This window comes from Cinclus cinclus, chromosome Z (assembly GCF_963662255.1).
Source record: "Cinclus cinclus chromosome Z, bCinCin1.1, whole genome shotgun sequence".
NCBI lineage: Eukaryota > Metazoa > Chordata > Aves > Passeriformes > Cinclidae > Cinclus > Cinclus cinclus.
The window spans coordinates 67,563,686-67,591,301 of NC_085084.1; the positions used below are offsets into that span (position 1 = coordinate 67,563,686).

Sequence of the window (27,616 nt, forward strand, 5' to 3'; positions counted from 1 at the left end):
GGCACTAGTTTTTCCAGAATATCTGCTGCATCTTATATGACAGGCCTAGACTACACATCATGGACCTGCTGTGATAGAGCTATGAGCTCATATCATTTTATCAAAGAAGGCTGAATTATCATTTAAAAACTCAGTTCTAAATTTAATAAACTTTTTAAGTAGCAAATAAACAATTGATATTTCTGTAAAGTTGCACACAGCTGAAAAGCTTCATCATATTAAACAGTCAAATGACCTGGAAGTAAACTACTTCAGGAGTTGGGAAATAGATACTTTCATCCAAACTGGGGAGAATTCCTATTAATAAAATGCATATAGTAGCAAATATGTACTTCCCTGAATTGAGATTTTTTTTCCTGCTGCAGTTTCTGTGCAATTTTATTGGTAAGATGAACAGGCCTGTGGGTATGTGGATATGTGGATATACATTCTGAGTTAATGAGAAGCTATTTGCCTTACCCATATTGAGGCTTCAAGAGAGTAGGGAACTGGATTTGTTGTATTTAGAGGGAACAAAACTTAGAGAGGCTAAGTAGCGTAAGTGGGTTATAATTACATTCTGGATCAGAGGTGGAAAAGATTAAGTCTGCTTTCTTAATTTTTGAGTGGAAAGGATCAACTCTTTCTTCTGAGTACGTGCAGTATGCCCTGACATAGCCCATCTGTCTGTTGCTGACCATTTTTACCAGGAAACTTAAAAAACACAAAGGCTGATCAAGCAACAGAGGTTGAGGTACTGATGAAGCTTCCAGTGACTGTGACAACTTTTCTTAAATATGTGTTTCTGCAAAGACTTGTAATTTTTATGTTGTCAGCATTCTACGCCAGGTACATTGAGAGCAGTATGACTACATTATAGGTGCTGTGTAGTTCGAAGGCATACAAAGAGTTTGAGTACTGGAATTGTATTAGATTCAGCAGTGCAGCATGACATTATTTAATTTACTCTGTTTCTCAGAGCAACAGGTCCCTGCAGAATGAATAGAATGTTGTAGAACTCTCCAGCCCAAGTACCTAAATAGGCCTGAGATCTCTACACTGTCTCCAAATCAATCTTAGGATGCATCCAAAGCAGCCATTCACTTCATGTACAGGTTTGAGCTCCCCAGTGCCCCAGGTCAGACACAGCCTGGGCACTATTGCCTGTGAGTGTTGCTGTGACACAGACCAGCCCTCCAGCAGGGCAATATTCAGTGTATCAAGTATGGCCATTGAAATTTGGCCAAAACCAGAAACGTGTGAGTCTAAAATTTAAAACATCAGGCTTTGTAGCCTGGGATAAAGGAATCCAAAGACAGCCCAATCCAACTTTATGTGTAGAGTGACAAAAAAATGCTACTAAGACAACAGGAAGAGTATGACCAGCAGTTCAAGGGACGTTGATCCTCTCCCTCTACTTGGCCCCAGTGAGGCCACATCTGGAGTACAGCGTCCAGTTCTGAGCTCCTCAGTACAAAAAAGACAAGGGGGCACCAGAGACAGTCCAGTGAATGGCAACAAAGGTGACGGGGGGGGGGGGTGTCTTAATGAGGTTCTCTTAATGAGGACTACAGGACCTGTGCCTGTTTAGTCTAGAGAACACTGAGAGGAGATCTCATTGACATATATAAATATCTCAGAGGCAGAGGCCAATAGATGGGATGGTGCCAGACTCTTTTCAGTGGTGCCCAGCAACAGTACAAGATGTAATGACCATATATTAAAACAAAATAGTTCCACTTAAACAGGAGGAAGAACTTTACATTGAGGGTGGCAGTGCACTGGCACAGGCTGCCCAGGGAAGTCATGGAGTCTCTTTCTCTGGAGATATTGAACACCCAAACTGGGCCAGGGGTTTGGACCAGCAAATCTCCCTTCCAACCCTAACAATTCCACGATTCTGTAAAAAGGATATAACTTGTACATAATAGACATGGCACACGATTTAGATAAAAACATTGCAAAGTAAGTTTTACTTTCTCTGTTTGCCAGAGCAGACAACGCACACCAGAAAGGCTGAAAGCTGCGGAGCTTTGTTTAATGTTCCTGACACTTAAAGCGCGGGGGTCAGCGCGACGCCAGCCCTCCTGCACACCAGCACCCGGTACTGAGGTTACGCAGTTCGCTCCCGCTGGGCGCTCCCAGCCCGGGGTGTCCGACCCGCCCGGCTCCTGCCGGCCCCGACCGCTCAGCCCCCGGCCCCCGCAGCCGCCCCCGGCAGCGGGGCGGGCGCCCTCTCCGGGCGGGGCCGGGCTGGGGCGGGCCGAGCGCCGTCGCCGGCCGGGGCGGCGCCGCCAGAGGAGGGTCCCGGCGGGTCCCGGCGCTCGCTGCCCCGCCTCCGCCGCCCCGCCCGGCCCGGCCTGGCCCGGCCAGTCCCGGTCCCCCCGCGCCCGCACGGACGGTCCGGCGGGCCCGCGGCCGCCATTGGCTCACGGCGCCATCCGGGCACTCGGCGCGGCGCCGCCGCTCGGCCCCATCGTCCCAATATGGCGGAGGTGAGCGGGCAGAGCGGGCCGGGCGCGGGGCTCGCCCGACACCCCGCGGGGCCCCGAGCCCGCGGTGCCCCCGCGCCGCGCCGGCACCCCCGGGAGGCGCCCCGGCGGCGGCTCGGCGGGACCGGCGGGGTCGGCGGGGCCGGGGCGGCGGAGCCTGCGCGACCAGGCCGCGGGGCGGGCGCGGTGCCGGTGCGCGGCCCGCGGGCGGCGGAGGGGCCGCGGGACGGGCCGGCGGTGTCGCCGCTGCGGTGCGGGCCGTGGAGAATCACCCGGAGGGAGGGAGGAGGAGCGAGCCCCGGGTTGGGCATGGGGACGAGGCCGCGGCCGGTCCGGTCCGTGACACGTCCCGCCTGGCCGGGGCCGGAGGGAGCGGGAGCGCCGGCCGGGCCTTGCGCGGCCCCGGAGGGGGCCTTGTGCCAGACGAGGAGGAGGGACGGAGAGCGGCGGGCGGGAGCAAAGGAAGGAGGGATGGGCGCGGGCGAGCGGAATGGAGCGGCCAGCAGGGTGGGACGCTGGGGCTGAGGCTGGAGGGGAGCTGGGAAACTGGGCAGCTCCGAAATGAAGGGCCCTGCCTGCTGCCGGGCCGCTGGGAGCCCGCTCTTAACTCGCTCTCTTTTCCCTGCAGGCTTCCTTTGGGAGTTCGAGCCCAGGTTCGTCCTCGCCCGCCTCCTGCATCGGCACCCGGCCTGTCGCCCGCACGCCGTTCTCTCCTTGCTGCTCCTTCCCAAATTTATCCCCTCATAGTTTTCCTAAGGTTTCGTGTGCACGCTGTTAACCGCCTGCCGGGTTTTTAAGAGGAGATATGCGCTGCGGAATCCTTCACTTAAGTCCAGTTGCAGTTAGAAATTGGCTGCTCGGAACCAAAAATGAAATCAAAGTCGTGTAGCACTTTTAAGTCAGCATCTCAGTAAAGCCAGATAGCCTGGAGAGAGAGACAGCTTCTCTTGTTGCTGATAACTGCAGGCTTGTCTAAATTTTTGACTTCTTGGTAATAACAGAAAATGTTTAAAACCATAATAACAAGTAATTTTGAAGGCTGTAACTAAATGCTGTTAAGGTTCTTTGGAATACATTATGCAACCAAGCATCATTAGCATCAACAGGGCTATTCTCAAATATCTGGGGAACATATTTGCTTCTATGCAAATGCATTCTTCAGTGTTTGTCATCTTTAACTATTATGAAATTTTTTGGTTTTGTATTTTTTAGTATAGTTTTGAATATTTTAAATGGGGTATTGGACATTAAGGACTACAGGAGAAGTGGGACTTCATAATGTAAAGTCTATGGAACAGAACTTCCCCTTGTGTTAAATGGAAAATTAATTAGAAAAGCAATTAGAAGAAATAATCTTGAGTACACCCTTATATGTACATGTTAGATTAAGGCAGGTGATACTTCCTTAAAATTTGAGCAGGATGTGATGGCCAGCAGCTGGACAATTAAAAACATATCATTCTTGGAACTGTAGTAGTATTGTAAACTATGCAGCAAGTTCTGTGAGACCATAATATGAATAGCATGTGAATAAAAAAGCATTTTTGGTCTGTATGTTTCTCTACAGTATGATATTACAAACTTTGACAGTTTTGTCTTGGGCAAGCTGAACAAAGTTCAATTGTCTGCATCTGTGGAATGAATATGTAGCATAAATGATAAAAAATTGCATTCTTTAAGGTTCAGAAGTGTTGGTATATATAGCTATCTCAAGGCTGAAAGCAGTGCAAAGAGGAATACTGTACTTTTTTTTAAGAGGGTTGAAAAATTCGTAGCTATTTTCGAACTTTTGAAGAAGTTCTTGATAGAAATAGTTCTTGATAAACTTTCACTGATGCTTGAAAGATAAGGATTGCAACAGAGTACTAGCATATAAGGGGAAACCAGAAGTGAAAGAGAAATATACTAATGAATAGTAAATAGAAATAATAGTAATAGAAATAATGTCTTTTTTCTCCAACCTGAAAACCACAAAGAAGTAAACATTAAAGAGTAAAGTAACACTGTAATTTGGTGATTCTTTACTGTAAAACACTGACTACTGATGCAGAATATTTTCCTCTTGAAAACTGGTTGACTAATGATAATCTTTCAAATGACAGAGTGCATTTAATATAATAGTACTTTTTTTGATGACTTCTGAGTATCGTCTTCAGTAATTAAAAAGTGTCTGTTGGACCACAGAGCTGTCACACTGTGTTGTTAATTAATGTGATCCATTAGAAGCATCCTGTTATTTTTAGTGTATTTTCTATAGTATTTATTGAAAGTCTATAATTACTGAAATTCTGTTTATTCTTCTTGATCAAGTACTACAAATTGATTATATTAGAAGATCCATTTGTGAAGCTAAAGCAATTGGAAACAAGTCTCACTTTATTTTGCTATTAGTAGGATGTGAATTCATAATCTGTTACCTGTTTGCCAGTGAAAAACTATGCTTGTTACCATATAAATTACATCAGTAAAATTAGATATAGATCACAGGTTTGCAGCTTCTGATACATTTAGATTTGTGTGGTTTTTATCGTAATGATGATTTAAAGGGTGTGTTGAACAAACTTATTCAATAAAATATTAATTTGGGATTGTACTTTCTGAAATTTAGTTTTTCTTGTTAAGGTACTTCTTGCTATTTTGTTTGTAGCAGAAGAGAAAGCTCACCTTATTACTTACAAATATGAAACAGAAAGGTCATCTAAGGCAGCTGAATTTGTCAAGTAGTTACAAATTTGTTACTCCACTGCCAGTTCTGACAGTTCTGCTTTTAAGAGTATTCATGCTTTTTTTTTTTTTCCTGCCTGGGTTTAATTTTGTGTGTTGGTGTTGGGGAAGAAATTTCTCAAGTTAAGTTTTTTTTTGATAGTTGGCTCTTTGTCATCTGAGGATCATGACTTTGACCCATCTGCTGAAATGCTGGTACATGATTATGATGATGAGCGAACTCTTGAAGAAGAGGAAATGATGGAAGAAAGCAAAAATTTCAGCTCTGAAATTGAAGATTTAGAAAAGGTAAGAGTGACTCTCTCCCTTGTGAATGTCCATACGTATTGTAACTTTTCTAGTGAAAATAACATTCAACCTGTCCTTCAGTTTGTATTGTATAGTGCAGTTTTCTGCAAAAATGCATTTGCACCTTGTTTAAAAGAAAGGTTAGGATGTAGCAGTGCATCATCACAAAAAAGGCTGAACTTAGCTTCTCAAAGATACTGGTGTTCATATTTTTTTTTTATTTACTAGCACATTTGCTTTGGTAGAGAAATCACTGACAGGTTTTAGAGGCCTGTCATTTAAGATCACTTGCATGGTGAAACTCTACATTTTGCTTACTCTTAAAATGATGTCTTAACTGTGTTTCATGATGTTGGTCAGGTTTTACTTTTCCAGTATGCTGGCAAACAATCCTGGTTTAGGCATGATGGATCACATTAATTTGCTATATAAATTATATTTCTGTGTCTTAGTTTCATCAGTTTAACATTCAGTGGATGTACAAAATAATCAGTGTACTCTTTGGCTTTTCCTATTCCTTTGTGCACTTCTTATTAAGAACTTTTTCATGTTTGCACCTCTTGCTCATCCGTGGTAGCATAGCATGCATTCCAAATGCCTGCTGAACACTGAACATGCAGAAATTGATGCTGTTTACATTAGTGTTTGGTGACCCACTTACACCACTCAGCACAACTGCAGGTTTTGGTCAACAGACTTCTGAACAAATGTATTTTTTTAGCATCAAATGCAAAGCTGTTTTTATGTAGTCCACATAAAAACAAATTTTCTACATGTGGAGTTGACAGTTGACTACTATTTTTTTTTTACCTTTGCAATTACATTTTTGCTGATTATGAACTTGCTGTGATAGTAGTGGAGCAGTTTGCCAGGTCTGATGGTTAAAATAGAGCTTTTACTCCACAAAATTCTCTTATGGCTTCTATAATAGAAGAAAGAAGAGCTGAGAGACACTCATCTGAAACACTTTATTACTTTAGGTCCTTGTTCTGGAAAGACTTGGACATGAGTTTCCATTTACCCATTGTGAAAAGTCTTTGCAGGGCTAAGACCTTGCCTGACTAAAGAAAAAAAATGGAATTTAATCAGTGTATGAGTTCAGCAATAAATTTTTGGAGGTATAACTTCTAAACGTGTAAATATTTGAAAACATTTTTTATACTCTGATGTCTTGAGCCAGGTAATGAAAAAAATCTTCACTGTTTATTGTTTTATTAATTGTATTAGGATGCAAGTATGATGATATTTATTAGAATCACTTGATCAAAAGCTATTGGAAAATAAGTGTTAAAAAGAAAGCCTTTTTCTTGGCTGTCTTTCTCTTGTTACATTCTCAATAGTTAATACAAATTATGGTTTACTTCTGTGGGGGTTTTCATATATTACTGTGCAGTAATAAAGTCTTCAAGAATTTCTGTATTTTTCTTGAAGAAATATTGACAAATCATATTCCACAGTATCAATCACATAAAGAGCAAGTTTCTAATACATGCTCTTTGGTTTCATCCAGTAAAATGTTTTCACCAGCAGCTTGACAGAACTAGTCTGCGTGGCAAGAAACATGCTTATGAATTGTTGTTATAATAGAATCAAAATATTTTAAACCTGTAATCATTCCTACTTTCATCTGAGTTTTTCTTTGTTTTTTATTTCTGTTCTTCAAAATATATCTTATTCTCTTAGGCCTGAACTGTTTACAGTAATTGGCAATATAATGAAGTGTTGTAAATCTTCTTGTATTAGGAAGGAAACATGCCTTTGGAAGATTTACTAGCATTCTATGGCTATGAATCCACGATTCCAGTCATGCCGGGTTCCAGTGCGAATAGCTCTCCAAGTGAACTTGCAGATGAACTTCCAGATATGACTCTAGATAAAGTAAGTCAGAACCATTTTCACCTGAATTGTTGTTTAAAAGCAGAAATCCAGGTGGCTTTAATTACATGTCATAATTTCTTGATGTTACAAAATACATATCTTTGTTAATTTTTATATACATTGTCACTCTGGGATCCTGCCTTTTCAAGGATATTTGAAATCTAGTTCTAATAATGATGCATATTAACCTTAGTGTCACCGTATTAGTACTAAAGAAAACTAAATATGTCAACCATTCTTCTAAAACACATGCTAAGATCTTTTGAGTAGGAGGTTTGCTAGTTGTTTGGGGATTTTTTTAGTTAAGAAGTGGGATTTTCGATAATATATGCAATGTCCAGAAATAACTCTGACTTCCACCACACATCAAGTACCAAAAAACTGTATGAATATAACTTAAAAAATGCACTCTTGAATGCTTTGGAATTGTATTTTCAGATGCATATCTTTTAGAAAGGTGTCACCTTTGGGGAGTGAGAGATTACGTGTAGCGACTATATGTGTTGCATTGCTGATACAAAACCCTGAAACTTCAGCTATTGTGGTTTGCGAGTTAACTTTAAATTCTGATATTTTATGCTGATTTTTGGCCACAAAGCATGTGCAGCTTGTAGCTGAGCTTAGGAAGTATGCAAGTAGTAAGTATATGTCTTTTTTTTTTTCCTGCGAGTATGATGTAATGTTAAACTACACAGAAAGAAGGATATAATGATGGCTCTGCACATCTGATTCTCATTAGGATTCACGATTGTGTTGAGGCTACAAAAATGTAGTCGGCTTGTTGTCTAATACAGTTCTTTTCCTTCTAAATCTCTGTCAGAGAGGTTCAAACATGTCTGCTAGTGGAGGAAGTGTGCCTTTTCTTTCTTAATATTGTTTCTTTAACCTGTGAAAACGTAAGAGTTTTTTGGTATTTTGTTATCTGGAACTATCCTCTCAGCAAAAGTCTACAAAAAACCTGGCTGTGGTTTTTTTTGGTTGGTTGGCTTTTTCCCCAGAGTTTTTGGAGGCAGTAGACTTCTAAAGCTTCAGTATATATGTGATACAAAGAATGACAGAATGCTAAGTATGTGAGGCAGTTTCCATTGATGTTTCTTACTGGAAGCAGTTGGAAGAGCATCTGAGATTGATGCTTGCAAAAGTTAATTCTTGTGCATTTTTTTAACAGAATACACAGGGCAGCCACTATGTTTGACTCTGAAGTGAATGGTTGTATTCTTAGAGTTAGTAGGAGCAAACTAGCTTTTTATTGACGGGAATATGGTCTGCTAAATTTTCTTATGGTAAGGTAACTCATTTTAATTAATGAGGCTTACAATTGTCTGAACCTAAGTGCCCACCAGTCTATATTTTATTGTCACTCTGAGGTTTTTTTGTTTTTTTTTAATTCATACAGGAGGAAATCGCTAAAGACCTCTTGTCGGGTGATGATGAAGAAACACAGTCCTCTGCTGATGACTTGACACCATCAGTTACTTCACATGAGGCTACTGACTTCTTTCCTCGGCCACTAAGATGTAGGGCACCTAATTTTATAACAGTACTCAAAAAGCTGTAGCGTTCTATGTAGCTTTGTGCCTTAAAATAGCAAAATTGAGGAGTACTACTCCATGTACCAGGAGTTGAGAAACAGTGCTTTGCAGGATGTTGTACATAACCATTGCCTTTGGCTGGCATTACTGAGTACGTAAAAGACTTATATTTGGTTCTCTGCTCAAAGCACAAGTAAAATTAAATTCTCCATAAATACAATGACTTTGTAATCAATAGTTAATGCAGTATTGAGCAACACCCTTCTTGATTTTCAGTGTTAGTGAATTATACGAACATGTAACCCATTCTTTTAAATTAGTGTTTCTGTACTAAAATTTTTGCTGCTGCTTTTAAGCCAGTGACTCCTCCGTGCAGCCTGTGGATGTGAACTAGGACGCAGTGTCTTTGTGATTATTTCCCTTCACACATTCAACACTTTTCCATAGGACTTCATGGGGTGAGCCAAAGTAGTTTTATATGGGATGGGACCTGTAAATCCATGACCACCAAAATTTCACTATCCATGGAGCTGTGATGGGAAAGAGCCAGTGGTTCATTTATCCAACCTGGATGTGAGATTCCTCATCGCCTGTTGAATCTCATTATTTTGCTGGTGTCCTAGAGTTAGAGCAGTGTGGAGGACTTTTATCACAGTTTTAATCTGGCAAATATCTGAAGGTATTCCATGGGGGATTTCATTTTTTTAGAGGAGGGGGGGAATAAAAGGGTTGTGCTGCCTCAGTCACTAGCAATCATAGCCTTTTGCATGCTGCTGTCTGATAAATGCAGGCCGTTTGTATTGAAAGAGAAACACAAAATCTTAAAAATTGTAATGCCCCTTTTTCAGTTAAACAAACTCAAAAACCTGCTGGCACTTAAGAACTGTTAATGAGTGTAACATTCTAAGTGTGGCAGCTTCATAGAAAAATATCTTTAGCCCCTCATTTATACTGAGGATTTAGAAACAGTCATTTTTGTTATCAGCTGTCACGGTTTTCTTTCAAATGTTACTTTGTTAGAAAATTAAGATGGGCATTTTTAAGATCAAGTATCCACCATTTCAGGGAAGGAGATGTCAGTTCTCTGTGGTGTTGGCAGTTCCATCTTTTTCTGGTCTCTGTCCATTTCCCAGATTCTAAGATAACATTAAGTTTTAAGATATGCATTATCTAATACGTGACACAGACTGTTTCCTCAGGTTTACATTAATTGGGCAAAATAATTGCCTGTGATTGTCCAAGCATATTGTTCCATTCATTCAGGTTAGCCCCATGCTTGCTACTTATAAAACCAAAAAAGAGAGACTGGTGATTTTAATAATGAGTACAGAAGAAGACCCTCAGTCCATATGGTCTTGGATATTGTCTCTGATGTTCATGATGTTTTAGTTGTGATGGGCTGAAATTTTAGTTCAATCTGTAAGTATTTTTATTCTGAAGTTGAAGAATACAAAATAGCTGTAATCATGTCACAACTGTAGATTCCCTTCTGTTGGGAATTATACAACTATAAAAATAGAACTGCTTCAGAGCCCAGTGTTCCAGATTCTAAAATTTGAGTTATTCTATGGAGTAATATATTTGAATTGTTTAGAGGGCTCTGCTGTATTTCTTCCTAAGGGAAGGAAAAAAAAATATTTAAGAGGTGTAAGCAGTCTTTCGCCATCTTTTACTTACTCCATTTTGTGTGTCTCTCCTGTATCTTATTCTGTGCTAAGGCACCCTGGTTTAAAAGGAATGTTTTGAATGTCCATTAAAACTTCTGATGAAAGGTTTTAGTAGGTAATAAAGGCATGCCTTGAGCTTTACTCTCTTTTAGAGTACCTGAGGCTGTGCCATAGCCCTGGAAGTTTTCTGTTTTTTCTCTAGGTATAAGCTTTTATTGAAAAAATCAACAAAGAATTCTCATTTCCCTTTGACTGTTGAAAATATAGTTGATTGTGTTATTTACAATGAAGTTACATTTTTCAGTTCTGCGGTATACAAATACCAGTGTGTTCTGACTTCATTCTAGTTTGGTTTTGATAGAAATCTGGATCAACAGAAAGACAATAAGTGTCTTCCTGAATAAAAGCAGGTGCTCCTTTCAAAAGTAAATATCTCGTAGTTCTGTGCTTGAACAGAAAATTCTTCGTAGTTAAAAACAAACTTCTTTGTTTCTGAAGCAAACACCACGTGTGATGGAGACAAGGAATCTGATGGTGAAGATGTAGAGGCAGACAATGGTAATTCATCTGAAGATTTGAGAAAGGTAATAATTGTAATAATTATATTTTTTTAAATTTAGAACTTTGCTGTTATCAAAAATCCAGTAGTATTTTTAGTATGCATCTGAAATTATACCTTAATTCAGGAATACTGTGTCACATGCCAGGTTAATGACATTTTTTAATACTTTGTACACAAAATATTATTAATAAATTTTTCTCTTCTTTTTTATTACATTTTCAGGAAATAATGGTTGGTTCACAGTACCAGGCTGAAATTCCAGCTTACCTTGGCAGATGCAATGATGATGAAAAGGGTTTGTACTTCTAATTGTTTCACTTCTTATTTTATGTTTATACATAGCACTTGATGGAAAATATTATTTAAATTTGTAAGGTCAATTCAATTACCTGGCTAAAGTTGGAGAGACCATTAAAAAAGAGGTGCTAGAAAATTGAAGTAGCACAACTGTATACTTACATCTCAGAAGTGTGACTCTCCAACTTGGAGAGGATATTATTAAGGCAAAATTAGAGGGTTAATTTTGAAGTGTCTGGTAATATTAGGTGTCAACTAACTGTAGGTCAAGAGTGAGTACCTTTGTTGGAGAATCGTAGCTGGTCTGTGAGTATGTAACTTAGTTTACATTGAAGATGTTCAAAACAGTCTTATTTCCTTGCTTGTTTTTTTTTTCTTTTTGGCAGGTAAAACTGTGAGTTACAGAATTGATACGGAAAACAAAGCAATAAGCTATTTTAAATTTCTTTGTATAGGTCCTGTAATGTCTCTTAAAAATGTAGTGTTTTAAATATGATGTTACTCCAGTGCAAATTTAGGTTAAAAACTGCAGTTGTGCTAGAATGGAAAAAAGAGCCTTATTTAATAGAGTTGTATTTTGCTTCTTTAGAAACCTGGCACATATAGTCATGGAATTAAAAATGCAAATTATGCAAAAATGTTTTCTCATGGGTGGAACAGGTATGAAATTAAGAAATTGTAGGGTGATATAATAATAAATGAAGGGCATTCTGTGTTTTTTTTCTGTAAATTTTTGGTACTTTGTGAAGTGCTTGTGTTCTTTAACATGTAAAGGAGATGTTATTTGAGTGAATTGTATTAAGTCTTTTCAATAGTACCATCTACTCTTTTGAGGTATAGTCCTTTGCAATGAGAAGAAAAATGTTGGGTAGGGATGGAGCTGGAAGCGTTAGGAAGTGAATATCTCTTGTGTTGCTTAAGATCTAGGAAAGCCTCCAATTTTTTAAGATTCAAGCATAATGCTAATGGATTGCAAAAAATGGAGGAATAAGGACTGGATTTATATTGGTAATTCTTTTACTATTTCCACATCTTGACTTCTCCTTAGCCAAGGACTAAGGAAGTTCTTACAACGAGAGGATGACCAAGGACAGGTTAATCTGACAATTTTGTCTGTAATGAGCTGGTAGTAGAGAGAAACAAGTGAGAGTCTTGTCTGATAGCATGGCCAAGAGCAAAGGGCTAGCTCCTAGATCAGAAAGCTGAAGGTGCATCTTTTGAGGTTATTAGTTATGGGCTCTAGCAAAAAGCAGTGCATTGTCTTCGTTGATACAGAAAGCTGAAGAAGAGTGTCACCAGCATTCTGGAAGATTTAGCTTGGTTGTAGGGGTGGAGGATTCTGTGGAAACCTTTCTGTATGCCCTGAAAAGCTAGTAATGGCAAATAGGGGCTTACATTTGTTCTACATAGTCCAGCTACTAGAATTGAGCTAGGAAGCAGTTCTTCACTCCTATAAACTTTACACTTGTAACATGTCTGTCTGAAAGTTTTCCATGTTCTTAAGCCACAAAAGAGCTTTCAGAGGTGACATTTTATTCCTCACCTTAACCTAATGCTGTTTCTTGCAGTTTTAGGAGAGCTTCGCGCGTCTCCATCTTTTATGCTATAACAGCCGTTATGATTCTGTGTTTGAATTAAGTAACTGAAATTCTGTATTGCCGAGAGAAAACACAATGTGCAATGGTAATCACATCTATTGATCAGATTTATAGTTTAATCTAGTGTTGAAACATATGCACAGACTGATAAAAGTTCAGGTCAGCTCTTTTGTTTTGTATTGTCCTTGAAATGAGCTATCTGAAAGTTGCAGATGTCACTTCAGTGTACTGTGGAGGACTGTACATCCAAATCACTTACATCATTGAACATATTAAGTTCTTGATAGCGTTCAGTTGCTACTGAATGGAAAAACAAATCACCATGCTGCCATTTTGTTACTTAATTTTTGGCAAATTTTAGTCGAAAATGACTAAACAGCCGAAGTGATCTGCAGTTTAAAAGTGGTATGATCATGCTTGATTTGATTGCTTCTCTGTTCCTGTTCTTTGTATTTATGAAATAACTTTTAATTTTACTGCCTTAAAAATGTTATACCTGGCATGAATGAGTTTCTGTTTTATCAGCTTATGAAAATGAAGACCATTTACTTTGGAAACCTGATGTGATCTCAGAAAGTAAAGTCAAAGAATACCTTTTTGAAACCTCCTTAAGAACAGGAAATGAAAAAATGATTGGCAGAATTCCTGAAGGACTACATACACGGGACAATGAACAAGTAGGTTTTATATCCTGTTCTATTTGTGACACAGCACTTTAATGTAATTAACATGTGGTCTCCTTCTCTGCTTTGTGTTATAAAGGCACAACTACTCAATGTCTTCATTCCTTTGTTGGATATTATGGGGTCAAGATCTTAATTTAAATTTTTAAGCACATGCTTAAAAATCTTGAGTATTTGAATGTTGGCAGCCTTACAGTCTGTGATCTTTCTAATTGTCATACTGTTGACAAATTCAGCCTTTTTGATAATTGCATGTAGTTTTTACATTTTTTTAGTTAAATCTTGCCTCAGCTTTTGGTTGTTTTTGGTTTTGGCTCTTATTTTTAAATTTTCATTTTATAAAGATGAATACTCTATTTTTCTTTTCTTTTTACACTAGATACATTCACTGGAATACTAGTTTTGGAGGTCTAGATTGAATATTAGAAAACTTTTGACTCTTTCTAAAGACTTCTTTTATTTTATAGGCCCTGTATGAACTTCTTAAAAGTAGCCATAATGTTAAAGAAGCAATTGAGAGATACTGCTCAAATGGAAAGGCATCTCAGGGTAAGAGAATACCTCATTTTTCAGGAAAACATGGTTTAAAAAAAGAAAAGTTGTGTGGAAAATCCTTGAGTAGGAATCAGATTATCGAGCCTATCCCTGTCATGAAGACTTTAGCACAAATGAGGTATAATCTGACAGTCAGCTTTTTGGAAGTTCTGCTACAGAAGTTTGCAGGTTTTTTTTTTTTTTTCTTCTTGCAGAAAAGCTGAGGATTTGCTTTTGACCTTCCCTTCTTTCCTCCACAGCTGTTGTAACAATAAAACACATAGACAAGAGGGGTAGGGAGAGTTGTGATTCTGCTGCTATAAAGCAGTTCTCATCCACTAGCTTGTATCTCTTTGAGATTATGATTGATTGCAGTCTTACAACATTTGTACCAAAATCAGGAGAATATAGATGGGTACATAAATAAACCCCCACTGTGCGCTAATATTTCTGCTATGCCAGCCCTAAATGGGCTCCATTGTATAGTTCCATGGGGCACGGAGAGCTTTGCTTAGGTCTGCCTTGGAAGATGGGCTACCATCGTGTTTCTCCTTATTATTTATTAATCCCTTAAATGAAAACCAGAGTCTGTCATTTTAACAAAGATGGGGTTTTGTCCTTTATTTTTGCGTATGTATTGTGTGAAATGGAATGGGTTATGAGCTCTGCTATAAGTTGATATTCTGGCAGATAGCCCTCAGAACTGGATCCAAAGGGAAGCTGAGTGTATGCAGTTTAGGTGCTGTGAGAGAGGTGCGTGTCTAAGTGGTTAAATGCTGGTTGGCAACTTAAGTACCACACAGCTGCTCACTCACTCCTCCTGCTCCACCACTTCCTTTCCTGGTGTAGACTAGGATTAGAGATAAAAACCAGAACTTTGGGTTGAGCTTAGAACACTTTAATAATTGAAACAAAAAGAACACAGTAAGAATACAAATGATGCATTACAATAATTGGTAGTGAAAAGGAAAGAGAGAGGACTCGGCCCCCGAGAGGTGAGTGATGCCCAGTGACGCGGTTGCTCAGCACCTGCTGACTGATGCCCAGCCCGTCCCCCAGCAGCGCCTGGCCCCTCCCAGACAGCTCCAGTTCATCCCCTGGCCATGTCGGGCTGTGTACAGAATATCCCTTTGATCCCCTTATGGCCAGATTGGGTCAGCTCTCCTGGCCATGCTCCCCCAGCCTCTTGGGCACCTGATTGCTGCAGAGCACGGGACACTGAAATGTCCTTAATTTCAGTTTGGCACCAACTGAAACATCAGTTTGTTATCAGTATTATTCTTGTACAGGATCCAAAACACAGCACTGTACCAGTTACTAGAAGGAAAATTATCTCAGCCAAAATCAGGACACTTAAGATCAAGCTGAAGGGGGCAATAAGGACTATAAGAAGAATGCTTTAAAAGCCTCATGTACGAGAAGAGAATGTGTAGACCTTAAAGTATCAGCTGCAGGGCTGTATCCTAAATCCAGTACCTCTTTGGAATTTAGGTTCCTGTTTCAGGATTGAAAAAATAACTCTGTCTATTTGTGGCTTAGAGGCCAAAATTCCATCCTGAGGACTAGTATTCCTTACCCACACCCCATCCCCAAGTTCAAATGCAATTGTTAGACCTTCATTAAAATAGTAAGAGATAGATGGAGGAGTAAGGCCTAGTAGATGAGGGAGAGGCTGTGGATGTTGCTTACCTAGACTTTAGTAAAGCCTTTGTCACCATTTTCCACAGCATTCTCCAGCAGAAGCTGACAGCCCATGGCTTGGACAGATACACTCTTCACTGGGATAAAGCCATCTGGATGGCTTAGCCCAGAGAATGGTGGTAAATGGAATTGCATCCAGGGCTCAGTACTGGGGGCAGTTCTGTTTAATATCTTTATCAGTGATCTGGATCAAGTGTACTCTTGGTCTGTTTGCAGGCAAAGTCAAAATGGGTGGGAGTGTTAATCTGCTGGAGGGCAGGAAGGCTCTGCAGAGGGATGTGGACAGGCTGGATTATGGCTGAGGCCAATGGTGTGAGGTTCAACAAGGCCCAGTGCCGGGTCCTGCCCTTGGGTCACAACAACCCCAGGCAGTGCCACAGGCTGGCACAGAGTGGCTGGAAAGGACCTGGGGGTGCTGGTGACAGCAGCTGAAGAGCAGCCAGGCTGTGCCCAGGTGGCCAAGAAGGCCAATGGCATCCTGGGCTGGATCAGCAATAGTGTGGGCAGCAGGAGCAGGGCAGGGATTGTCCCCCTGTGCTGGGCACTGCTGAGGCCACAGCTCGAGTGCTGTGTCCAGTTCTGGGCCCTCAGTGCAAGAAAGACACTGAGGGGCTGGAGTGAGTCCAGAGAAGGCCAATGGAGCTGGGGCAGGCTCTGGAGCACCAGTGCTGTGAGGAGCAGCTGAGGGAGCTGGGGGTGTTTGTCCTGGGGAAAAGGAGGATCAGGGGTGACCTTATCACTCTCTGCAGCTGCCTGAAAGGAAGTTGTGGCCAGGTGGGAGTTGGCCTCTTCTCCCAGGCAGCTGTGGCAGGATGAGAGGAAATGGCCTGAAGCTGCACTGGGGGAACTTGATATTAGATGTTGCAAAGAACTTAATGGACAGGGTTGCTAAACATTGTAATTTTGGAATGGATTTTCCAGGAAGGTGGTGGCATCGCCATTCCTGGGGGTGTTCAAGAAACAACTAGATAATAAGGCATTTAGTGCTGTGATCTAGTTGACCAAACTAGATGATCAAACATGGTGATATTTGATCAAAAGTTGGGCTTCATGATCTTGGAGGTTTGCAACTATAATGATTCTATGATTGTGTAATATTTTCAGTGTCTGTCCCTTAGAGCAGCCATTATACTATGTTTTACTCAATCCCCTGAAGCTCACTACTGTTCTCAGTATGGAAATCAAAAATACACCACTCCTAGATGAGTTTCTTAACAGTGAGACTTCACATGGGGGTATTTTCTCCTCTTCAGAGGTTGAAAACTCTGTAGTAAGGAATGCAAAATTAGTGGGGCTGAGAAACAAAAAAAAAAAAACAGCTGTGCAGTGGAGTGATTATCACTTTTATTGAGAGCAGAAAGGTCTTGTTTTCAGTGTCTGCTTCCAGAGATACTTTGAAATGTGTGAATGCTTTTTCCCCCACTGGCTTTAAATGTTAGTTGCTTAGTTAATTAGTTAGTTGAGTGGAAACTTTTTGGATGTCCATTATGAAGTACGATATCTGAAAAATCACTCCTTACTTATATATATGTATACCCAAAGCTACAAAAGCTACAATCAAGATAGGAATTTAAGAGTAGTCTTGAATGATTTTTGTTGTTGTTTGTCTAACCAAAATCCCGTTTAGAAAATGCAGGTTTAGTCATTTAAAAAAAAAAAAGAAAATAATTTTGCAGTTTTTCCTCAAGAGATCTGAAGGGGTTAGAAGAGATCTGTGGCTCTTTAGGACCAAGTGGTTATTTTTATTTTCTGGATTCCCTGATACCTCTTATTTTTCAAAAACCTGGATCGTGTTAAGTATGGTCCCAGTCAGTTTGTCCTGTATGGCTTCCTGAACTAGGTCTAGTGCTGAGGCACTCTTCTGTGGTGCATTATGCCTTTTCCAGGCATGCACTACCTCACCAGGGGGTTTATGAGATCAGGCAAGGTGTTGCATATTCTGGGCAGTCTGTCTTGTGCTGGACCCATTGGCTGTCTGTGTTAGGTTGGAATGCTCTCCTGATGGCAGTTCATCCCACCTTATTTATCAACTGTGATTTACAGTGCCATGCACCAAGGCTGGCATCCAGGCTGGCAGTTGGCTCCTGGGTAAGAGATGACCGAGACTGCTGAGTCCTTGGGAGGGTAAGGGCCTAGCAGTGCTCCTGTGGTTTGCACAGCAGGAAAAACCACAACTGTAGTTTTTTGACTGTGATTCTCACTCAGCCAGAGCAGGGCCATCCATCAGATCAGGATTTTCCTTTGCTCTTTTTTTCAACCACTCTTCCTTGTGTCCTGTGTAACAAGAAATATTGAGAAAAGTTATCACACCTATCACCTCGATGTTGTGAAACACTGTTTTTAATGACAAATTCATAAAGAACAATAAATCTTTGAAATACCCTTTGTCTTCAAGGATGAAAGATTTTTGAAATCAAACTGTTCTAGATTATTCTTTATAAACAAGAATGCTAAATTTCAGGTAGGATAGTTTCTCAGTAGGAGAAATAACATGGATCTAAATAACAATTACTTTTTTTTAGAATGCATTTGGATATTCATTCATTAGGAATTAAAATTTTATTCTTTGTAACAGAGGTTAGTGAGTTAAATCAAGTTTCTCATGCTACTTTTGTAATTATCTAGAAGAGATGACAGCATGGACAGAAGAAGAGTGCAGAAGTTTTGAAAATGCACTTCTGATGTATGGAAAAGACTTTCATCTCATACAGAAAAACAAGGTTAGTATTTTACAGTTAAATGGAAGAGTTGGTAAATTATATGATACTATGTGAAGGTAATCTGTCAGAAGCCATACAGAATAGGGAAACAACCATATTAATTTGGCAAATTTGAACTAATTTTTCTTTTCTTTGAGCTAATATATCCAAATGTAATTGGAAATACCAGGCATTGTGAGGTAATACATTATTTCTGAAATCAACTTAAGTTGACATTACTTTTGTTTATGCTATGTGCATTACAATTCAATTTAATTTCATGCCTTTCCTAGAAGTGAACAGCGTTTCTATACCATAGCTATAGGAGGGGAGAATGCATCTTTGCCTAATTTGTTCTGTCGCCAGGAAGGTTTGGATTGCTTCTGATTGACTCCTCTGTGCCTGAAGAATAGGGCTTTTTGTTATTTTTATCAAAAAGCAATAGCTGACAATATCCATGTTTCCAAATTTCCTGTATACTTCCTTTATGCTTTTGATACTGCATTAAAGGGGTTTTTATCTTTAGGAGTCTGGTGGTTTTATTATATTTCAGGTGAACTTTATAGGATTGTGGTTGCTGTTCAACAAGAGTCTGCTGGTCTTACCCAATTCCTGGCTTAACCCATCCTAAATAATTTGGATAGTTCCGATTTTAAATGGACTTTACAAATAAATGTTAACACACCAGAGATTAAAAATACATTTTCCAACATGAACCAATACATGTGTGTTGATGTGTCTGTCACTGTGGACCAGAATTTGTCTAAGAAATCTTAGGCAAAAGGCAAGAAAGTTCAGTGAGAGTTCTGGGATCCAGCATAAGGTGATATCACTTGTGTACATCAGGTATCAGCTAGACAAGATTTAGTGTGTGGAGGAGCTTAACAAGATGTGTTTCCTTACCACTGCAGTCCAAAACTTTGTTAACTGTGACTTTATGCATATGGACACCTTTTAATTGCTTCCCCTTCCTGGTATGTCAGTGCCTAAACTAGCAAGGTTTACTATTGCATCCAAGGCATTTAGGATTCGCCACTGATGTTTCTGTATATCTGAAAATACTGAAAAATATTTTACTGACAGACTGTATTGGATGGAATTGTAAAACTGGAACTGTGAGTGATGTGATGATGATGTGAAATCAAAAGGTAGGTAAAAGTGCAAGTAATGATTTTTTCTCTTAAGTATCTGACTTCACAAAGCACCTTCATTTTGGGGAAAGAGACAAACAGTTAACATAGATCAAAATTAATATTTTCAGTGTTTTATACCTTCTCAACAAGACTGCAGTTTTATTTCATTTAAGCATTTACTGTTGGGGGTTGACAGCTGTTGCCAAAGCCTCCACAGTTCTGGACTTTCCCCAAAGGAATATGTACCCTGAGTCTTCTGTGCTTTAACTCCTCTTAGATCATTCATTTGCCCAGCTTTTTCCATCATAAGAGAGGGTATCTTCCAGTTTGAAAATGCTTATGTGTATATATATATATATATATAAAATATATATGTATGTGTAGTGTTTATATATATACAAGCACTTCAGATATAGATACAGCTTCAACCTAGAAACCACAAGTCTGTTTGAAGTCTGCAAAGATTTGTTCCAGAACAATAAAAACTTAAAATATTAGAAGAGTGGGAATTGGGAAGATAACAAAACCTGAATCTTCACATTAATCTTGTCAATTCTTCTTGTTACCATTTAGGTAAGAACCAGAACAGTTGCTGAGTGTGTGGCTTTCTACTACATGTGGAAAAAGTCAGAACGTTATGATTACTTTGCTCAGCAAACAAGATTTGGAAAAAAGAAATATAACCATCATCCAGGAGTTACGTAAGTAAAATGCTCTTCGAATGTGTTTTCTGTTGCAAATCACACATGTAGAAGACTTCCCCTCCACCCCACTTCTGTCATTGCAGTGTAAAGCATCAGTGGCATGGCAACTGAAAATAAATCTGTCATCGTTTATAGGTCTTGTTTTCCGGTTACATAATACATTATGGATGCAATATTCTTTTAGGGACTACATGGATCGTTTGGTAGATGAAGCAGAATCCCTTGGAGGAGCAGTGCATTCTTCATCTAATAGTCGAACAGAAAACATTCCTGATCAACAGCTAAGCATTTTGAATTCTATCACTGCCAATGAGTTGACAGGTAAATCAAGGAAAAAAAAAATCTTGGTTGGAACTACACAAACAACTATTTCATTTGCATTTGTATTCATCTGTTTTCCAGCACTGACAAACAGTGTAGCTACAGTCTGCCACACTTCAGATGTGAACTGCCTGGATGATGCTTTTCCTCCCATGGACAGCTTACCCCGAGCACCAGTTAATCATGTGCCTGTTGGAACAGAAGAACTGCTTAACTTGCCTAGCAATGGTGAAAGTGATTGTTTTAATTTATTTGAGACTGGCTTTTATCACTCAGACCTAAACCAAATGAACATGTGCAGTGAGGAGGCAGAAAGACCTGCAAAGAGATTGAAAATGGGGATTGCTGTCCCAGAATCTTTCATGAATGATGTCTCTGTAAATAACCTTGGTGTGGACTTCGAGAACCACACACACCATATTACCAGTGCCAAAATGGCTGTTTCAGTGGCTGACTTCAGCAGTCTATCTGCAAATGAGACAAATGGTTTTATCAATACCCACACTCTCCACCAACATGCTGCCCTTCACTCAGAATGACTGTGGAAAACTAAACAAGCAGTGGGTACTTTATGCAGTAGTCGTAAACTTGATGGGAGCTATCAGGTTTGCTTAGTCTTTCACTGGAAGTTTGAACTTTATGACATCAGTGATGTCTTTGTATGTATAGAACTATATCTTGATTTATCAAGAGTAATTTCTTTTTTCAGTCCATAAATGTGGAAATGTCATAGGATGTGTGGCAGAGTTTGGGACTAAGAGAACTCTGTGGTGCAGCTTTAAGCTCTGCTTCAGTTTTTTTTCCTAAAGCCTGTAGACGGAGGCCACCGTTTCAAAACCAGCACAGAAATTCAGAACGGATTGGAGTGGCTTTTTTAGTCTAAGTTACTTTTGCTGTAATGGATGCAGTGGAATAACAATGTTTACAGGTACCAATCCCGATCCCTGCTCAATGTAGCATTTTTTCCCCCCCTTATAAAGGCAGGGATGGGTTTCTTTCTTTTAAACTGCACAAACATACAAAGATGTGTTTTTAATGGAACCTTCTCTCATGTGATACTAAACTAGAGCACTTCAGTTTACAAAACAGCAAATTCATGTTGGTGGAAGCTAGCACAAGGGACTTAAGATGACTAAAATGAAGATCTACACTTGAATGCTGTTGCAAAATTAAAGGTCATGGCTACCTTACACAGAAGTAATCATGCTGCCATAGATGTCTGTGTACTTACTGGCTTAAACAGATGAGATTTAGGCTATAGTGTATAAGAGTAATGCAATCGTGTACCTTAACTTTCCTAAGGCAGCTGATGTATAAAGCTACAGTCTGCACAGCTTAGGATTTACCACTAAATAGTCTACATTTGGAAGACATCTTAAGTTGTTTGGAGCACTGCAGTTCTAAGTGTTACAGTTTTGAGGGGCTATCTAGTTTATACAGTAATAGTAGAACCTTGAAGTACGTGCTTGAAAGGTTTTATTTAGCGTGGATTGCATTTATTTGTTTTGGCAAGTCATTGGCTTCAAAATGGCACTTCACTTCCTTGGTCAAATAGGAGAGGATGAGTAAAAATGCATCCCAACTATTTAACTTCAACTATCCCAACTATTTAACTATTTAACTTCATTACATTTTTAAATGTTGTACCTTGAGTGCAATTTAGCCATCCAGGATGTTTGTCTTGCAAACGTTTGCTCCAATTGCTTCAGGAACCAAGCACAGTATTGGCTTGTAACATGTCATAGCATACAACTTGCAGGGTATTCTAATGAGAGCCTGAACCTCACTTCAGTAGGATTACTCGTGTCCCTCCATACCTTTTCTTTGCACTGTTTGTATTACAAATTTGATTGCCACTGATTTGTATTCATTATTCAAGCAATTAAGTTTGCATTGTTGGTATTTTTAATAGTTGCTTCAAGGTTGTGCTGAGTAATTAGAAAATAGTGACTTTAATATTTCAAAGGGAAGAGGGTATTTATTATGCGTACTGTGAACTGCATTGACATCCTGAGTTTCAGATGCAGCATATGGAGTTTTCTTTACAGCATTGTACTGAAGATTGCTTTGAAGTGTTTATGCAATAGCACATTTTTCATATTAAAAACAAATTAGTTTAGCACAGTGGACAAAAGTAGATATGATTTTGTAATCGGTTATTAACTTAAACATCTGAAATACTTAACCTTAGTAAGTACACAGTAAATAATGGGTAGCCTTGGCCCTGTGTTGTACTCTTGACATTTTTAGCCAAGTTCTCAGCTTCTTACTGCTGTGTTTTGTGCTGAACTTTGTACCTTGTTTCTTTTGTTTATGAATCAACCCATTTTAAGTAATTTTGTAGAATTCTGGCCATAACCTTCCGTTGTTAGACATTCAAGTTTATCTATGGGTTTACAGTGAGTGGCTGGTCTGTATAAAAAATCATAAAAAGGATGACTGAATACTTATACCAGTTGCACTTAAAAGAACATGCCCATTTTCATTAGTTGATGCAGTAATATACTCAGTTTATCTATGCATTGCTGGGCTCTTAATGTAGGCAGAGACTTGTCTAAGGTTTGGGTTGTCAGCAAGTTGAATGGACACTTTAGTTATTTAATAAAGACTTTGACCAAAATTCAGAAAATGATATGAGAGAAAAATTATTTCTGGGTAGTCTAATATAAATGCCGATCTTACTTAGCCTGTTGGCTAGCTAGCTGGTATAGTTTACTTTTAATTCCTTGTTAAAATGAGGCAATAATTTGCAAGATTTCGTAAATATGTAAATTCTTCATATCTTTTTAGATATCTCTTTCAATATTTTCTGACTACTTCTGTGTATAGTAACATTTTTGTGCATGCTTGATGTGACATTCATAAATTTGTACCACTATGACTTTATCCATGTAAAATAGCTATTTATTGAACTTTACTTTTAAAAGCTGGACTTACTTTTTTTCTCTCAGTTTAAACATTTAAATGGAGAACTTGTTACTGTTTATTAAAAGAATTGTGTTTTGAAAATCAGCATGGAGATAACTGAATTGCAACCATGTGAAGAAATTACAATGCCTTGGCCATTACACAGTGAAGCACAATTCTTGTAACAAACTGTGATGAATTCTTTGTCCTTTGCCACGTGTTTTCTTCATAGAAACAAACCAAAAAATCCATAATGGGCAATTGCAGTGTTGGTAAATGTATCCTTTTTATGTGCAGGGACTCTGCAGAGGGTAGCAGGTTCATGTAGAAGTGTAACTGGTGCTGTGATTATAGCAATACCACAGTTGGTCACACGTCATCTTCCCATGCTAGGTTCTTGAGTGTTTAGTCTTCCTCTTGTAATGGTCAAACTGCTGAATTTACTTGAAGGACGTACAATACCATTTGAAGAATATGAAATTGTGTACAATTAGGTCAGTGAATTGTGCAATTGAAACTGAGAGTCAAAAATACAGGAAAACTTCAGTTCAGGTAGGACACAGTGATACTACTTAATTTAACCAAAGTCTCTTAATGAGTATTTAACTTTGAATGTAAACTAATGGATAAACTGACCAGCAGGGACGCTATTTGCCCAGCATTACAAGCACATTGTCTACAGACAGGGAAATGAAATACAGTAATTTGTAAGATAATGACAAGGTTACTATTTTTATTATTCCTGTTTTTCATTGAAAGGAGGAGGATGCTATCAATTGTACAATAAAGTAGGAATGGTTATAGTCTTCCTAATAAAACAGAGATTCCAGTTATTCTCAGTTCAAAGTAACTACCCTGTGCATAACAATAAATCAAGTGACAATCGGAACATGTTTTAGTATCAGATGTTCAAGAGGAAGTTGATGTTCTTGCATTGGTTTTAATATTTGTACATAAACACTGATTTTTTTGAGCATTATTTTGTATTTGTTGTACTTTAATACCTGGTGTACAGTTCCAGAAATAAATGTCTGGAAACCTTTCTTTATTTGTAAAGCTCTTAATGCATCTGCACTGTGTTTGCTACTTCTTCTACAGAGATACTTAGCAGTAACTCTGAACGCACTTTTAAGAACTCTGGGTACCACCAAAGTACACTACCATCTAACTGGAGGTGTGCAGAGGAGTGAAAAATGGAGCAGGCAGTGATGTGTGCAGCTGATGAGTAATTGTTTCCCTCAGGCTTTTGAAACATTATGGCTAAAGTATAGCAAATCTGAGCTGGTACTCAAATGTAGCTTCGAAGTAACATATTGCAGCAGTCTCACCCCGTGTTCTGACTACACCTAGACTGTGGGGATGGCATACCTGTTCTTGGGGGAAAGAAAACTCTCAAATTCATAAATCCATGTCAAACTAGATTATAGCTGCGAATACAAAAGTTTTACTTGGCTTAGGCCTTAACTGTACTTAAGCAATTCAAAATACTTTTTGCCTTGATTCTCCAGTCCCTCAAGGCAGCAAGCACTAATCTTAGACCCTGAAAAGCTCTAAGATCTTACGTACCAGTTCTGTCAAATACCAGATACAGTTAGTGGAGTTCTTTCCTAGACCCAGCATGCTTGTTTTTATAGTGGCTGGCAAAGTAAACTTTCAAGTAAATAAATTATTTTTTTTTAATTAGACAGGAGTACAAGCTGGTATAATTGTAAACAGCAAAAGTTGTAATTTGCCAAGCTTTGCTTCCCCTGATGGAGAGATACAAGGATGTCTTTCTAATGATAGTCAGTACAATCTGCAAAACAAAATCCCTATCCAAAACACTTCAGTTGCAAGCTGCACCTCCCTTTTTTTAGTTGTTTAGCATAAGGATTGATGTTAGAATAAATTTTAATGACTGACCCCATTGAGTTCTTGTTTTGATGCAACTAATTGTTAGCCTGGCAGTACTGGAGTCTTAAAAGTGGTTGAAGTTTAGTATATGTATATTTAACATAAACTCCCCTCAATTCAGCTACTTTCACTTCCATTGAGGCAGGAAACATTAGTTTCTACCACTAAAAAGATAAGATGAAGTCCTTCCAGTGCTTAGGCAACAAACAGCCAAGTCAGAATCATAGAATATGCTGAGTTGGAAGGGACCCATAAGGACCATCTTAAGTCCAGCTCTAGCCCTGCACACAATACCCCAGGAGTCACGCCCTGTGCCTAAGAACATTGTCTGAACACTTGAACTCTGTCAGGCTTGGTGCTGTGACCACTGCCCTGGGGGAACCTGTTCTATCCACTCTCTAGATGGAGAACCTTTTCCTGATATCCAGCCTCAGTCTCCCAGAGCACAACTCCATGGCATTCCCTCGGGTCCTGCCACTGGTCATGAGAGTGGAGGTCAGTGCCAGCCCCTTTGTTTCCTCTCCTGGGGATGCTGAAAACCACAGTGAGGCCTCCCCTCAGTCTCCTCCAGGCTGTGCAGACTAAGTGACCTCAGCTGCTCCTCCTATGGCTTCCCCTCCAGACCCTTCAACATCCTCATGGCCCTCCTCTGGACTCTCTCTAGTAGGTGAATGTCTTATACTGCAGCACCCAGAACTGCCCCCAGCACTGGAGGTGAGGCTGCCCCAGAGCAGAGCACAGCAGGACAATCCCCTCCCTTGCCTGGCTGGTGATGCTGTCCCTGATGGCCCCAGGACACGCTTGGCCCTCCTGGCTGCCAGGGCACTGCTGGCTCATGTTCAACTTGTCCTGGACCAGAACCCCAGGGCCCTTTCCATGGCACTGCTCTCCAGCCTCTCATTCCCCAGTCTACCTGCAGGGCTGCCCCTTCCTAGGTGCAGAATCTGGCACCAGCCCTTGTTGAATTTCATATGGTTGGTAACTGCCCAGTTCTCTAATTTAAGGTCTCTCTACCCTCAAGCTCCTCAAAATTGAGTGTGATCAGCAAATTTACTTAGTATTTCTTTTCATCCTTTGTCCAGATCATGTATGAAGATGTCAAAGAGAACAGGGCTGAGGATGGAGCCCTGGGGATCCCCAATAGTGACAGGTCCCCAGTCTAATGTCATCTCATTCACTGTAACCCTCTATGCCCAACCCATGGACCAGTTCTCACTCATCCCATAATGTGTTTGTCCAGCTGTGAGCTGGACATTTTATCCAAAGGATACAGTGTGAGAGAGCAATGAAAGCTTTACTGAAATACAGAAATACCATATCAGTTGGCTTCCCTTGATCAAATGTGCAGATTACCTTGTCATAAAAGGAAGACTCAATAAGCAGGACTTTAACTCTCATGAAGCCATGCTAGCTGTGACCAGTGACTGAATTGTCCTCCAGCTGTTTTTCAATACTTCCCAGAATAATCTTTTCCATTATTTTACTGAGCATTGAAGTGAGACTTGACAGGCCTGTGTTTTCTGGGGTCCTCCTTCTTGCCCTTCTTGAAAATCAGGACATTTGTCAACTTCCAGTCAGCTAGAACCTCTCCAGATTCCCAAGACTGCTCAAAAGTCATTGAGAGTTTTGCAACATCACTCAGCTCTTTTAGGATTCTCTGATGAATCCTATAAGATCCCGTAGATTTGTAGGGATTCAGCTGGAGCAGCAAGTCCCACACAATTTCAGGAGCAGCTGGGAGCTGATTATTCTCATAGTCATGGTCTTCCAGCTCAAGGCACTGAGTCTCCCGTGGTCCATCATCCTATCAGTATTACTCCTTGTTACTGGAAGAATCAAGGAAATCACTACCTGTACTCCTGATCTTTCAGACTCCCAATTGTCTCAAGGACCTGAAGGCTCTTTTGATGGTCCTCAGACTTTTCTTTGATTTTTTTGTCTTTACTAATTTGAACAACAAATAGCAGATAGTAATCAAACAGCCTTACTAGACTGGAGAGCTTTCCAGTCATGTCTCTTATCTG

The 27,616-nt window shown here is 39.7% G+C and overlaps 1 protein-coding gene across 2 annotated transcripts; it reads left to right on the forward strand.

Annotated features, from left to right (window-relative positions):
- Positions 1 to 2,059: 2,059 nt before the first annotated feature.
- Positions 2,060 to 24,742, forward strand: MIER3 (MIER family member 3). Of its 2 annotated transcripts, none has more exons than XM_062512712.1 (13): positions 2,060 to 2,474; positions 3,100 to 3,124; positions 5,338 to 5,483; positions 7,227 to 7,361; positions 8,758 to 8,878; positions 11,059 to 11,144; positions 11,345 to 11,417; positions 13,543 to 13,694; positions 14,168 to 14,249; positions 18,561 to 18,655; positions 20,341 to 20,468; positions 20,656 to 20,792; positions 20,874 to 24,742. In XM_062512712.1, exons 1-13 carry the CDS (start codon positions 2,466 to 2,468, stop codon positions 21,329 to 21,331), a joined length of 1,647 nt encoding a protein of 548 aa, XP_062368696.1. In that variant the 5' UTR covers positions 2,060 to 2,465; the 3' UTR covers positions 21,332 to 24,742. The 2 variants fall into 2 exon arrangements, with proteins under 2 accessions (XP_062368696.1, XP_062368697.1); XM_062512713.1 differs by having other exon boundaries at positions 18,564 to 18,655.
- The last annotated feature ends 2,874 nt before the right edge of the window (positions 24,743 to 27,616 follow it).